The 13,838-nt window shown below is 40.3% G+C and overlaps 1 protein-coding gene across 1 annotated transcript in view; it reads right to left on the bottom strand.

Annotated features, from left to right (window-relative positions):
- The window catches only part of galnt14 (UDP-N-acetyl-alpha-D-galactosamine:polypeptide N-acetylgalactosaminyltransferase 14 (GalNAc-T14)), a 173,982-nt gene that overhangs the window by 53,421 nt on the left and 106,723 nt on the right, over positions 1-13,838 (bottom strand). Inside the window, exon 3 of the mRNA XM_032542745.1 lies at positions 11,170-11,268. Within this exon, the coding sequence (XP_032398636.1) occupies positions 11,170-11,268 (99 nt within the window). The remainder of the gene's footprint in view (positions 1-11,169; positions 11,269-13,838) is intronic.

The raw sequence follows: 13,838 nt of genomic DNA, 5'->3' as shown, positions 1-13,838 counted from the left end.
GAGTCAGACAAAGCTGAGACACTATGTGACGGCGCATTAGCCTCCAGACTCTCATCCAGTCTAAGCTTCTCTCTACTTTTCGGATACCATGGTGACCGGAGAAACTCATTCATCTGTTAAGCATGTTACTTTATCTTTTTTGTGAATTTGATTTCATTTTGAATTGTTATTTTGTCGAGTTGTGGCGATGAGTTCGAGGAGCCGCCGGCCACTTTAAGATCGCAGCTTTCTGCGGTGAAAACTGTCCGGGTGACGTTGTATTAATCAGGTAATTTAGTTTGTCTATGCCGAGAACAGAGATGCTGATTTTGTTTACAAGTTCCAGATGGAGTCTGGAGATGATGTGGGGTACTTATTGTTTACATCTGACTTTACACACTTCAGGTAGGGGAGCGGCTGTATGACACTAGGTGGGACAGCCGGAGATAAACAATAAAAAGGTATGAGCAGAACCGTAACTTCTGTGTACCGTTCCAAGTAGAGATGGAAAAGATAAGACAGAAAGAAAGAAGGAAGGAGGGAGCGAATGAAGAAAGAACATGAGGAATAAACTGGAAAAGGGTGTCAGAGATGGTTGGTAAAAAACTAAAACAAGGAGCATTAGAGCAAAAAAAAAAAAACATCTACAGGAAAAGAAGGAAATTAATGAAGGGACGGAGGAAAGGAAGCATGAATAGAGAGAAAGAAGGCAAACCATTGGTGGACTGGGACAGAACAAGGGAAAGAACTTTATATATGGAGGACGATAGATAGAATTTAAAAGAGTTGAAAGTGAAGCAAGGGAGCGAGGAATGGAGGAGTTGAAGCTGATAATGTGGGAGGAAGGAGGAGGTGTGGAGCAAAACTATGAGTCTCTGAGGCACCGGACCCCATCAGGAGGAGTGATGGATGCCTGGGGAGGGAGGTGGGGAGGGAAGGTGGAGCGAGATGAAAAAGGGAAGGATATTAAAGAAGGAGAGAGAGAGAGAGAGAGATAGAGAGCGAGCGAAAGAGAGATAGATGGCAGCCAAGTAAGGGAGACAAATAACCCTGACTGTAACTTCTCTCTCTCTCTCTCCTCTCTCTCTGTGGTGTGTGTGTGTGGAGTCAAGGGCCGATTGGGAGAAGTGGATGAACGGGATTGATGGATGAGATGGAGGGAAGAAGGGAGGTGTGGGGAAAGCAAATAAGAAAGAAGGGTGGAATCAAGATGAAGCACAGGGTAAAGATGTAGAGATCAGGTGATCAAGTAGAAAGACAATAGTATATTAATTTCATTAGATCACATAAATTCCTCCACTGAATCTATCTATCTATCTATCTATCTATCTATCTATCTATCTATCATCTATCTATCTATCTATCTATCTATCTATCTATCTATCTATCTATCTATCTATCTGGTCTGGTTATAATGAGGCAGACAGACATGGATAGATGGATACAATATTTTCCTTCTTTTTTGTTTCTCTCTTCACCTCCTCTCTTCCCTTTCACCACCTTTCCGCCTCTCTCTCTCTGTCACACACACACACACACACACACACACACACACACACACACACAAGCTCCCATTCTCTGGTTCACAGGCCACTAGCTATGAGGCTTAACCTCCCCTCAGGCGTGCTGAGGGAGAAGCTATCTGCAGCTCACAGAAAATATTATCACCGCTGACAATACCGCAGTCGGCTGCCACAGAATAGCAGCTCTGTATCTGCGCCTCTCATTTCCAACACTCATATATCAATTTTAAGGGGGGAGGAGGGATTTTTTTTGAAAATGTTTCATTACCTACAGCTGCCATCTGGAGAGCGCTTTCATCCAAAGTGCCTTGAGAGCGTGCATTTTTAGAGCTGCGTGAGTGAGGGTCCCCCCCGTGGGAATTGCAACTGCACTCTCTGGCTGCGATAGAGGGGAAGCTAAATGGGTGCTGCTGTACGACCGCCAGGGTGAGGGGTTCAATTCCCACAGGAGCCACCCATGCTCAGTGCAATTTGGGTAGAAGTGATAAAAGATGATGCCAAAATGCATAGTCAAGAACCAGAACAAAAACAACAGAGGTAATGTCACAACCTCCTTTAGGACAAACCAAATGGACAACTACAGAATGTAACAGGCATGGAGACTTTCTTTCTGTTTAATGAGTGACTGATATGTTGATTGATTTTGTGTCTTGTCAGTTGGCTAAGGCTGGCGACCTGTCCATCGTGCAACCCGCTTCTTGCCAAGTGCATGCCGGGACAGGATCCAGCCCGACACAACCCCGGACAGAGTAGCAGTTTAGAGAACGGATAGATGGATGGATAGTCAATTAGCTCACTAACTATAGCATTAGGCTTTCTAAATTTAAAACAGGTGTGGACTGAACTCCATTAGCACGTTTTATAATGAGTATAATATAAGAGTTCAAACTGTAGGACGAGATCAAAGTCAAGAGCACTTGTTTTAATGTCAATTTGAACGAATGATTGGAACTTCATGGCAAGGTGTACCAGAGGTGTATGTAAGAGAGTTGAGGAGAGAGAAACAAGGTGTGGAATGAGAGTTTTGTATGAAAAAATGATTAATTCCAAAACTTATTTTATCACTACTGCTTTCTTTTCTTTAATCTTAAGTGGTAACCTCAGTGGCACCTGCTTATAATTTTGTTAAAAAGGACAACACTTCTAATGTCATGAGTATCTAATTTATTTTATTTTATTCTAGCAGTTTGGCTCTTAATATGGCAAGTAACCATATTTCTATTTTACTGTCTAGGGAATTTAAAGCAGACTTCTGAAGTCACACACACCAAAACATTAGGCACATTTTCATCAACTGGTTAGAAGCGAATAAAGTTGGCTATAATGTAGTTTGGTCAGAAGTTGGCGCTGAAGAATATGGCAATAATAGACTAAGAATAAAACAAGCTGCTTTGGCCATCTAACCCATCTATGAAAAAAGGAGATGCCTTTAGGAATTTTGTTCAATTGAGCAATTTGTTCTGTCAAAGTACTGGCCATCTTTCAATATGTCCGGATACAAAGACGGCTGGTAGGAAGATCTAGAAAGATGCCAACAACCCTAACAGCTGATCAGTCCCATGAGTTAATAGTTTGCTAGGTCACAACTTATTCAAAGGCTTTTCAATATCCCATTCAGCGATCAACTCTTATTCAACATAAGCAAAAAACACCACAAGCCAGCATTTAAAGTGCTCATATTATGCTCTTTTTCAAGTTCATAATTGAACTTTCAAGTTCAAAGATTTATGGATTTATTTAAACCTGAGAAGTGATGCTTTCAACTGTTTTTATTTTCTGCTCCGTTGGTTACTGTAAAAACACAGTGCAACTCTCTCCTTCATGTGTATGTGTTATTCTGTGTAACTCCGACTCTAAGTCAGCTGCAGAACAGTCCCCCCCCCCCCCCCCATTCCTTACAGGTGAGGAGTTAAGTTAGTTTCCACTGTTAATGCGGTAGTAGAGTTTGCTCACGGCACAATTTTCTTTCTTTTCCATCCTCTCTAAAGCATGCTGCCTTTCCATATTTCTCTGTTTGTACCTCAGCTCGGTTCCCTCCCTCCCTCTTCCCCTTTCTCTCTCTCAACGCCTGATTGGTTAGCTGACAGCCAGCTCTTCCATCCTCCACCTTGCTGGAGTAAATCATCACTCCTTTCTCTCCACCTTTGTGTCCACCACGCTTTCCATTTATGTGTATCCCGCCATCTTTTGTCCAACCAATTTCTCCATCAAGACCTCTGACAGCAGAGTGTGAGTGTGTGTGGGTGTGTGTGTGTGTGTGGTTGTGTGTGTGTGGGGGGGGGGGGGGGGGGGGGGACCAATGAGCATTAAAAAAAACAAAAAAAACACAGATTAAGCTTTTTAAAAAGGACACACTGCTCCTTTTGCCGGTACATGTTAAATCTTTCTTGCTCTGACAGAAAGCCTTTCACAGCACATCTACAGAAAGTGTTCTTGGAAGGAAATCCTGATTCAGTCACACAATACAAGCTGTTCTGTCTAACCACCAGTGATGCATTGTGCTATATATCTACAGCCAGTAAATACTGTCTCATCACTGCTGGTCTACAGAGCTGTCATCTACATTTTATCGGCCCCAGTCTGGGGTCAAATGGTTAGTTTGTCCTCGTTAAATACAGACTTGTCACAGCTTACATACAATGATCTGTATCTATGTTCAATAATTACTGTCTGATGATGTTTATTTAGTGGATGCTGTATGCGTGAGCTCGTCTATGATAATCTAACGCCTCAGACAAGCACTGAATGGTTTCTAGATAACAAAAAATCACTGATGATCTGTAATGCTACATATCAGGGTTGTGCGACATTGTAATTGTGATTTTGGCTCCTAACCATCACTAACAACAATGTGCATTACCTTTTGCAAGTAAACTCCAAAAAAAAAGTGCAACTAGGAAAAGTATTAAGGGGAATTTCTCAGTTCCAGGTGTTTTCCCTGTTGATTTGTGTAACTGTTTCACTGTTGTTGTTTTTTTAATCTCTTTCCAAAAGTCAATGAGTGATTGTGTTAAAATAATTGTGATTATGATTTGTTTCCATAATTGGGAAACCCTACTACATATCAGCCTCCTGTAAACACCGTCAGGTTTTGTCAGCTGCTGTTGGATGCCAAATACATGTAGGCCTACTTGAGTTGTGTGTTGAGAGGGCTAAACATGTTTTTTGCGATTTTTTTGGTCCACTGGCATAAATCTTGCCAATGGTGTGCAAGAAATGGATAAAATCAAGGATAAAAAGGATAAAAATCAAGGTAGAAATGAAGAAGAGTACGGCACAATAGAGTAGCACTAAATCCAATATAAAATGGTGAAACTTGCAGCAGAAAGCTAAGGCCATACATCTACCTAATGACCTCCTCCTTATAAATCGTGAGTGATCAGTTGAAGAGCAAGTGATCCGGACTCTTTACTGTGCGTTTTTTACAACCTATAAATCAAAAAAGTGCTGAGCTGGTGCTGATATAGAGCTCTCCCTTTCTCTTTTTTCCTGCTTTTGTGGCTCCTTTATAATAATAAACCCTCTGCAACTCAAGACGCTGTTTTAAGTGCACACATACACACACGCACGCACACGCACACGCACACACACACACACACACCGGCATTTAAGCACAAGCAGAGCCAAAACAAACTAAACCCAATAAAACCAAATATGTCGTCAGAAGCTCCACATCTTCTTTCTCTCGTTCGTCGCCTGGTTGTCTTTCGCCCAGCGGAGACGGAGAAGATGAGATCAATTTTTGGATCGGAGCTTGATTAAATATCGACAAGGCCCGGCTCCCCCTCAGAAAGCAACTCTTTGATCATGAGATGAAAAGCTTTCAAAGTGCCTGCCATTGTCTCAAAAATCAAACTTATTAGTTGCGCCCTGCTTATCGCAGTGCCCCACAACTTCAAAAAGTATACCCTTTCATAATGTAATTGTAGGCAATATGCTTTCAGTGTCCCCGGAGAAAAGCATGATTGCAGATAGTAAAAAGAAAACTTATCTAACTATCATCTGTCTATTCAAGTTAGCTTCTTCTGCTTGAAAACTGGCGCTTGAAATTAGATTGCAAATTATTGCCGTCTCTGACTCAATATCTTTCAAAGCCTCTGGAAAAAAAGTTTTTTTAACATAAAATTGAATTCTTTGTAAACTTTTTTTGTTATGATCCAGTGACGATTGACGAATAAGCAGATTTATATTTTTCAAAAGGTATTAATCCCATGAAAGAGTGATGATCGAGGCATCTTCTCAGCTCAGTACTTGTCATAGTTTTACACATTCATTTGGGACCTACTAACATATTCTGCTGTTGGCAGGTAATGCCTTGCATAAGGGCATTAGGGCAGTTTATTAGTGGCATTTATGAGAAGAGTCACATTCCATTAAACTGTAACAATTCACAGCTGTGTGTGTGATAACTAACTACCCCACACATTACAGTATTATGCTACTTGCATACTGCTCACTTCATATTTAATATTATTCTTTTCATCCCTAAGTATGTTTTTTTCAGTAGTTCTGGTATTTTTGGCTTTGCTATCTCATTTTATTTATTTCTTGTTATTTCTGTACCTGTGTAGTGAGTATGTGTGTATTTAATTTCCCAATTTGGGATTAATAAAATCTATTGATGGATCTGTCCGTCTGTTTGTCTGTCTATCTATTTATTTATCTATCAGCATGTAGTGCAACCCGATCTCATGAGAGTTATTTTGATCTGTTGACTGGGCTGTACCTTGCTCAAGCACATGTCAGTCCTTTACTTAAAGGGTCCCTGCCACACGTGTTTCATTACTTTATGGTAATGTCTGAAGTTCATGAACGCTAACATTTTTTGTGAAAGAGGAGGTAGCGGTTTATTTTCACATTCACAACATAACACACACACACATATCAACCTAACATATTTTAAAAAATGCTAGTAAAAACGGTTTTGTGCGGCAGGGAACCTTTAAAACTTTTCTTAAACGTTTGTTTTGGAGTATTCATGTGTTTGTGGGAATCTCCGGCAAACAAAACCTTTATGAGTGCACTGCAGGAACCACTTGGAAGTCTATCACCGTGGGTTCACACCGCCACCGACTTGAGTTTCTAAAGTTACCGGAAGTCATTCATTTTCAACGGAAGCCGACTTCTCTCCGCTGCAAGGAGCCACAAATCTGGTGGCGTCACGTTTTGAGCATCAATCAGAAAGTTGAAATTTTTCAACTTTATAGTAATGAGCTATGATGCGGTTCAGCGGCAAGCGTCGGCTAACGCCAGCCGCCAATCGGGTTATAGACCTTATATATATATATATATATATATATATATATATGTATATATATATATAAAAGCTTCCCCGACTTTTTGACAAGCGTCCTTGGCGGGGCGGCCAGAGCTTCTTTGCAGCTCAAGTCGGCGGCGGTGTGTACGCACGGTAAGGGGAAAATTGTTCACTGTGATGGATTACATCTCTTTGATCATTTTCAAGTCCCTGTAAGTTTGACTTCGTAGCATACTAAAATAACCTGAAACCAGTGGCTGGCTGTAAGGTGGAAAATCTATCTAAAAGATGGATAGGTTGCTTTGGCTCAGCGGTAATGTAAATTACAGACAATTTATAGTTAATGGGCCAAAAACTGAAAACCACACGACGGTTCATTAAATGTCTTTAAGCGAGGCGCCAACACTAGACCAACACATCCAGTCAACTCCAACTCTGACCTCCGAGTGGAGTAAAAACTTTCAGGACTTGTGAGTTTACTGGATCCTACTGAAGAAGAAAACATGGTCAAAAACACGTAGAGTGCAGACACTTTTTTAACAACTATAACTCTAAACAGCTTCTGAACACATCCAACAGATACATATTATTGCAGAGTTCAAAATATATTCAAGAAAACATTACTTGATCATTACAGAAAGGTGACTTGAATATATCATTGGGAATGTACACACAGTGTATAGTTGTATGTTGTTGTATTATTTTTAGTTATTGTATGAATTAGAGCCCGACCGATATATCGGCGGGCCGATATTAATGGCCGATGTTAGGCATTTCCCAATCTATCAGTATTGGCATTTGGCCGATTAAAAAAAAAATTATAATGACAATAAATTATTCAGATAAATTAATATTTAAAAAATAAAAACGAACGGTCAACCATGTTATGAGCGTTGGCATTGCATAGTCTGTCCACCAGAGGACGCTCTACAACGTCCCTGTTAGTGATGGCGTTGCATAGTCTGTCCACCAGAGGACGCTCTACAACCGTCCCTGTTAGTGATGGCGTTGCATAGTCTGTCCACCAGAGGACGCTCTACAACGTCCCTGTTAGTGATGGTGTTGCATAGTCTGTCCACCAGAGGACGCTCTACAACGTCCCTGTTAGTGATGGCGTTGCATAGTCTGTCCACCAGAGGACGCTCTACAACGTCCCTGTTAGTGATGGTGTTGCATAGTCTGTCCACCAGAGGACGCTCTACAACGTCCCTTGTGTGGCGTGCATAGTCGTCACCAGAGCTCTACATCTGTTAGTGATGGGTTGATAGTTGTCCGGACGCTTCAAAGTCCTGTATGATGCGTTGCATAGTCTGTCACCAGACGCTTCAATCTGTTGGCAACACTGATTATTTTTGTTGTAATGTGTTTTGTCAAAGTTCAATCTTAAATTGATTAATACATTATTTTCAACTCGTGTGAAAAACTATAACATATTTAGTGAGAATCATAATACTACAAATAACTAATGTTAGGGAAATCTGTTATGTACTGTATATCGGCTGATATATCGGCATTTTTAAATAACCAAATATTTGTATCGGTATCGGCCTTAAAAATCCTTTATTGGTCGGACTCTAGTATGAATTACAATTTGTGTATGCTGTATATATGTATTTGTTTTTTCCTGTAAAAATATGATATTGTAAAGTAGGGACAGGAATTCTTTCTGCTCCTTCTCTAACTCATCCTTTTTTTCTTTGATAGGATTGTATTTATTTTTTTAGATGATTTGTTTTAGATGAATACAAAATTAAACTAAACATTTATAAACTCCACAAAACAGAAAAGTTGCTGCACACTTATCGTGTCCTTACATCAGCATTTTCTATCTGTTAGCTGTGTTAGTTGTCAGCTGCCATCGTGTGATTCACTGACTCACGGAAAAAACTGTAAATGTCAAGTGATCTCTTGCAGCACTGTTAACTTTTTCACCCAACAACTTTAGTACAGTGCTTCCGCCTGCCTGTGAAGGCACCAGGTGAAGCTAAGTGGACACTTTCTGTGAACCTGCTGCTCCTTCACTCCAAAGTAAAACAGTAAATGGCAGCTTGGAAAAATTTAAATCTCAAGATCAAATATAAAATGTCAAAAGAGGAGAGGTGATTCAATCAGTTCCACAGTTTGTCAAATCATTTAAAAGCATCATGTTTTATGCGCAACTAATTGCAACACCACAAAGTGTGCGCCGTAATCGCTAATTGTTATGGCATCTAATCCCTCTCTATGACACTGTTTACACTTGGTTTAGAACGCAACAGATGTGCAGAACTGCAAAAGAAAAATCTTGTTATGATTTATTATATTGTTACCTATCATTATCAATCTGCACTCAGTGACAGTTAAACATAATGTTCGGGATTATTTCATATTCATTATGTCATAAATATCTTTTATAAAGAAGATATGTTCATCTTCAATTGTCAAAGAAAGTGGTTTGCGGGATACTGGTGATAGCAAATGTTCCAAATTCCCAAACTAAAAATGAAAGACACACACACACACATACACACACACACACACACACACACAATCAGAGAGAGATAGAGAGCCGAGAGCCAGAGCCAAAGGGAGCAGAGGGGCCCATGGAGACAGATTGTCTTTTAATTGGTTGAAAACTGTAGAGCTTTAAGGAGGACTGAAGGGGAGGACACACACACACACACACACACACACACACACACACACACACACAGACACACACACACACACACACACACACACACACACTGTCCTCTGTAACAGTGAGGAGACATAGCCGGTCCCTGCAGACTGGCTGGTATAATGAGCTGAACCTGAGCCAAAACCTGGAGGGGTGTGTGTCTGTTTGTATTGTATGTGTGAACGGCAACCTGCTGATATCATCAATCTAAAAAGGAGTTCAGAGATTGAGGGTCAGCAGAGTAAATGTGTGTGTGAAGGTTTGCTTTGCTGTGCCTTCACTGGATCTCCACTGGCACTGTTGGCAGCTCACGGTTTCTTTGCTCATCAGCCAACATTTACACTGATGCAGGTTTCTGAAGATTGATACCTCGGAGATTTCATTTAAGGCTTAACATGCTGATAGCTAATATTCTGCCAGAATTCAATGTCATTTACAATTTGCAATGCCAACTGCGCAATTCCCTTGCATGTACAAGCCAATACAAAAACACCTCTTTGAAAACCCAAACCGAGGTCTGTAAAGTCACACTCATATGATCAAACTTCTGAGGAACCCTTATAACAAAAATCGCCAAATAACATTTAGATACATATTACAAAGTAGAATTGTAACACCAGTTTTCCAATGGAATACACAAAGCAAAATCTGAGTTTTTATTTTTATTTGCATGATTTTGTTCTTCCATTACCGTAGACTGCTTCTCTGTAATTCAGCATAGGACTATACGACTATTCCTCTGTACACCTCTATATATGTGCGCCTGCTCTACCAACTGAGCCAACCCAGCCACATGGTGTATTATTAAGATCGATAACGGTAGCGAGTAGTATGAAAGACCAAAACTACACGTAAGGAGACAGGTTGGGGTGGTCCAACGAAAGGACTTTCACCCAGGAGACCGGGGTTTGTGTTCCATTTTTATTCTGCGTCACTTAAAGTGCTCATATTCTGCTCATTTTCAGGTTCATAATTGTATTTAGACGTTATACCAGAATAGGTTTACGTGGTTTAATTTTCAGAAAACACCATATATTTGTTGTACTACACATTACTGCAGCTCCTCTTTTCACCCTGTGTGTTGAGCTCTCTGTTTTAGTTATAGAGTGAGGCATCACACTTCTGTTCCATCTTTGTTGGGAGTCACAAATGCTCAGTAAGTACTGCTAGCTTGTCAGTTGCAGAGTCTGAGGGCGTGCCACGCTAGCAGCTAGACGAGCATTAGAACGTGTGTTTGTCTCTGAAGTAAAGGCTGGACTACAACAGAGCTGTTTGGAGCAGTGTGTGAACAGTGTTTTCTGTTGGAGATGGTAACTCCCTTTGGGGGGGGGGGGGGGACTTTTTGGGATTTTTCACTTGTTAAACCTATAACGTGCACAAAGAAGATATATAACACAAAAAAGCAAAGGGGAAAAGCCAAAAAGCATATTATGAGCACTTTTTTGCGTGATTGAGGAAGTTTTATTCAAATTTGCTGTTTCCATCCAACTTCAAACTTACATTTCTTAACCCAACCCACAATCTTCTCCTAACCGTTACAAAGTACTTTTACCCTGCACATTGAAAAATGGCACAAAATCGGTCGTAACCCAGAGCGTCAAAAAGTGACGGCAAAAGTCCCGACCAAGCGTGTCGAAAAATTACGTCTGACTGAGACGCCAAAGGGGGCTGTTTGCATCAGTAACTAACGACAAAGGCACCTGACCAAGCGTCGCTTTTTGACGCGCTCGGAGAGAGAATGTGTTGGTTACCTCCTGATGGTGCGCAACAGGGTGGATCTGGCCTCGTTGTGGAAGGTGATGATGATGGAGGTAGGAGGAAGATCAGACTCGTAATGAAGAGTAGTGCACCTACAGAAAGAGAGAGAGAGAGAATGATTTAATGTGACATGTTAAGGCACAGTTTCCACAATAAGTGAGTCAAAATGTCATCTTTGGAAAAATGTGTGAAATAAAAAAAAAAACATCTAGAGGTATTAGATATTCTCCCAGGTTTCTGATGAATAGTGGAACTGAAAACTGCTTTTTTACAAAGAAACTAAATCTGGCAAATGAGGCCATTTCTGATAGAACACAGTAAAGGTTTTGACGCGTGTGTCCAAACATGTTAAATGAGTCATGATGCTCTGTATTGTGGGCGAGTGACCAGACAAGATGTGTTGAGGATGAATTACAGATAACCAGCCAGAGGCTCATTAAAATACTGTGTGTGTGTGTGTGTGTGTGTGTGTGTGTGTGTGTCTGTGTGTGCGCGCTGCCTTTGCTGGGTTAGAAGCCTTTTCTTCTGAAAGAGCATAGGCAGACACACACGCAAACGCAAACGCAAACGCACACACACACACACACACACACACACACACACACACACCACACACACACACACACAACAAGGTATAATGAGAAGACTGGCCTTTACCTATCAGATTGATGGAATGGTGACATTTTCAGAACAGAAACAGTCTGCTTGCTCGGTTCTGGCCTTCATTTTTAAAAACCTCACCTTTCACAAATGTGTCTGTGTAACAGGACACACTGCACCATTAGCCAGCGCAATGCGTGGCTCTCTCCTGCCCACCTTCATCTAGATCTATTATGTGTTTCATTATTTATTTGTTGAAGGCGTCAAGGTTGGAAAGTTTTATTAAAAATGTCAAAAGACGAAAGATTTGATTGATTTTGTTTCTTATTTCCTTACACGTAGAAAGGTGCTGTGTTCTCCTGAACATAAAGAAAAGAGTAAATTTATAAAAAGTCAAATGTAGAGCACATTTGCACGGCATGAGCAAACATGAAGCATGAGGCATCATTTTCCAGAAGGTGAGCGATCAAACACCGACAAGTTCTGCAATTCAAAAACAGTAATCACTTGTTCATACAACAAACCTTGTGGCACGCGTAACGAAAGATGTAATATTGTAATTTATTAAAGATTAAAGTTTAAAGAGTGTTACTTAAATGAGCTTGATTTTCAGTTTGTAAGAAAGTCTTATTTACTGTGGAAATCGTTTTGAAATTATATTTCTGAGACAGAACTGTATCGTGAAGTTGTACTTCTATAACTATAACAGTTGAAAATGCCTCTTCCTGCATTTTCTATGATTGTCTACACTACGCCATGCAACAGGTGTTTGGTTGCCGACAACAACACAGTGAAAGTCCTGTTGAAGATGATGTCATGGCAGTTATATTTTTCATTCTTGTGCAGCACAGCGGACATGACGCTAGAATCTGAATAAATAAAGTTTAGCCACTTTAGTTTATCTGTCCAACCAAAATCCATACACGTAACTCCTTCGCCTGTTCATATACTTTAATGTCAGATTATGTTTAATAATGCTGCATCATATTTCCCAACAAATACTACTGAACTACTTGTTTTATCGTCATCACGTTATCAAACGGCCCAATATCGCAATAAAACACTTGTTTGTGTTAGTTGAAAGAAAATATTAGTAGAAAACCTTTTTTTTTTAGTGGTGCCTTTACATTCAATTCAATGTACAATTTGTTCAATAAAACAGTGTTGGAAATTATTTCCTTTTATTTGTTTGAATTCAACAAGCTGCTTGTTGTATTTTAGCAGAATACTGAAAGCAGCAGAAAGGCAGAACTAAGTACACTTTAATATCTGTTTATTTAACGTTAAGTTATATCTTTATCGTGAAATTCAACAACACTATGGCACAGTCTTTCATTTCGTTCAGCCCTAAAAGGGACTCTAGGAGAGCTTTGGTTCCACATACATCCAACATTTTGAACACGCTGGCAAAAGCCAAAGCCAGGCTCCTGCAAAAATACCAGCGTGTTCCTCAAAGTGTCCTCGAGCCAAACGTTGAGCCCCCCCCCCCTGTGATTTGCCGTGGGGGTTAGAACACAAGCTCAACTCCTAATTTGTTGTATTAACAGGTCGGCACGCAGGATCAGTCAGTGCACTCGAGCGCCCGGCTGTGAAATAATACAATCAGCACCTCATTAACTCGCAATTTGATTTTTTTGTTGTTGTTTAGAGGCCCGATGATTAAGTGGGGAAACAATATCGGCAAAGCAGCAGATTACAGAAGAGTAAAATCTTCTGCTCTGTGTGTATGCTGTAGTATGGACATGTAGTATGAATGCCAAGAGGAGGGTTCAGTGTCTTGGTCAAAGGCGTGTCAGCCCGTTTATGGTCAGTCAGCTATCTCTTTCTCTCTTTTTCTCAGGTTTCCATCTTTCCATTTGTCTTTCTTCTGTCCTTTCAAACTTTATCTCAATTCCCTTATTCTTTAGATTTTATTTTTGTCTTTCATCCCTTCTTTCCTTTCATCTATCCAATTATCCTCTGTAGGGGTGTTATTGAGTGAGATGTTTCATTAAAGAATATCAAAAGTCAAAGTCCTTTCATCAATCTTTCTTTCATTCTTTCATCGTTCCGTCTTTTTTTC

This window comes from Etheostoma spectabile, chromosome 18 (genome assembly GCF_008692095.1).
Source record: "Etheostoma spectabile isolate EspeVRDwgs_2016 chromosome 18, UIUC_Espe_1.0, whole genome shotgun sequence".
Classification (NCBI taxonomy): domain Eukaryota; kingdom Metazoa; phylum Chordata; class Actinopteri; order Perciformes; family Percidae; genus Etheostoma; species Etheostoma spectabile.
This window is presented reverse-complemented; position numbering and strand designations above follow the sequence as displayed.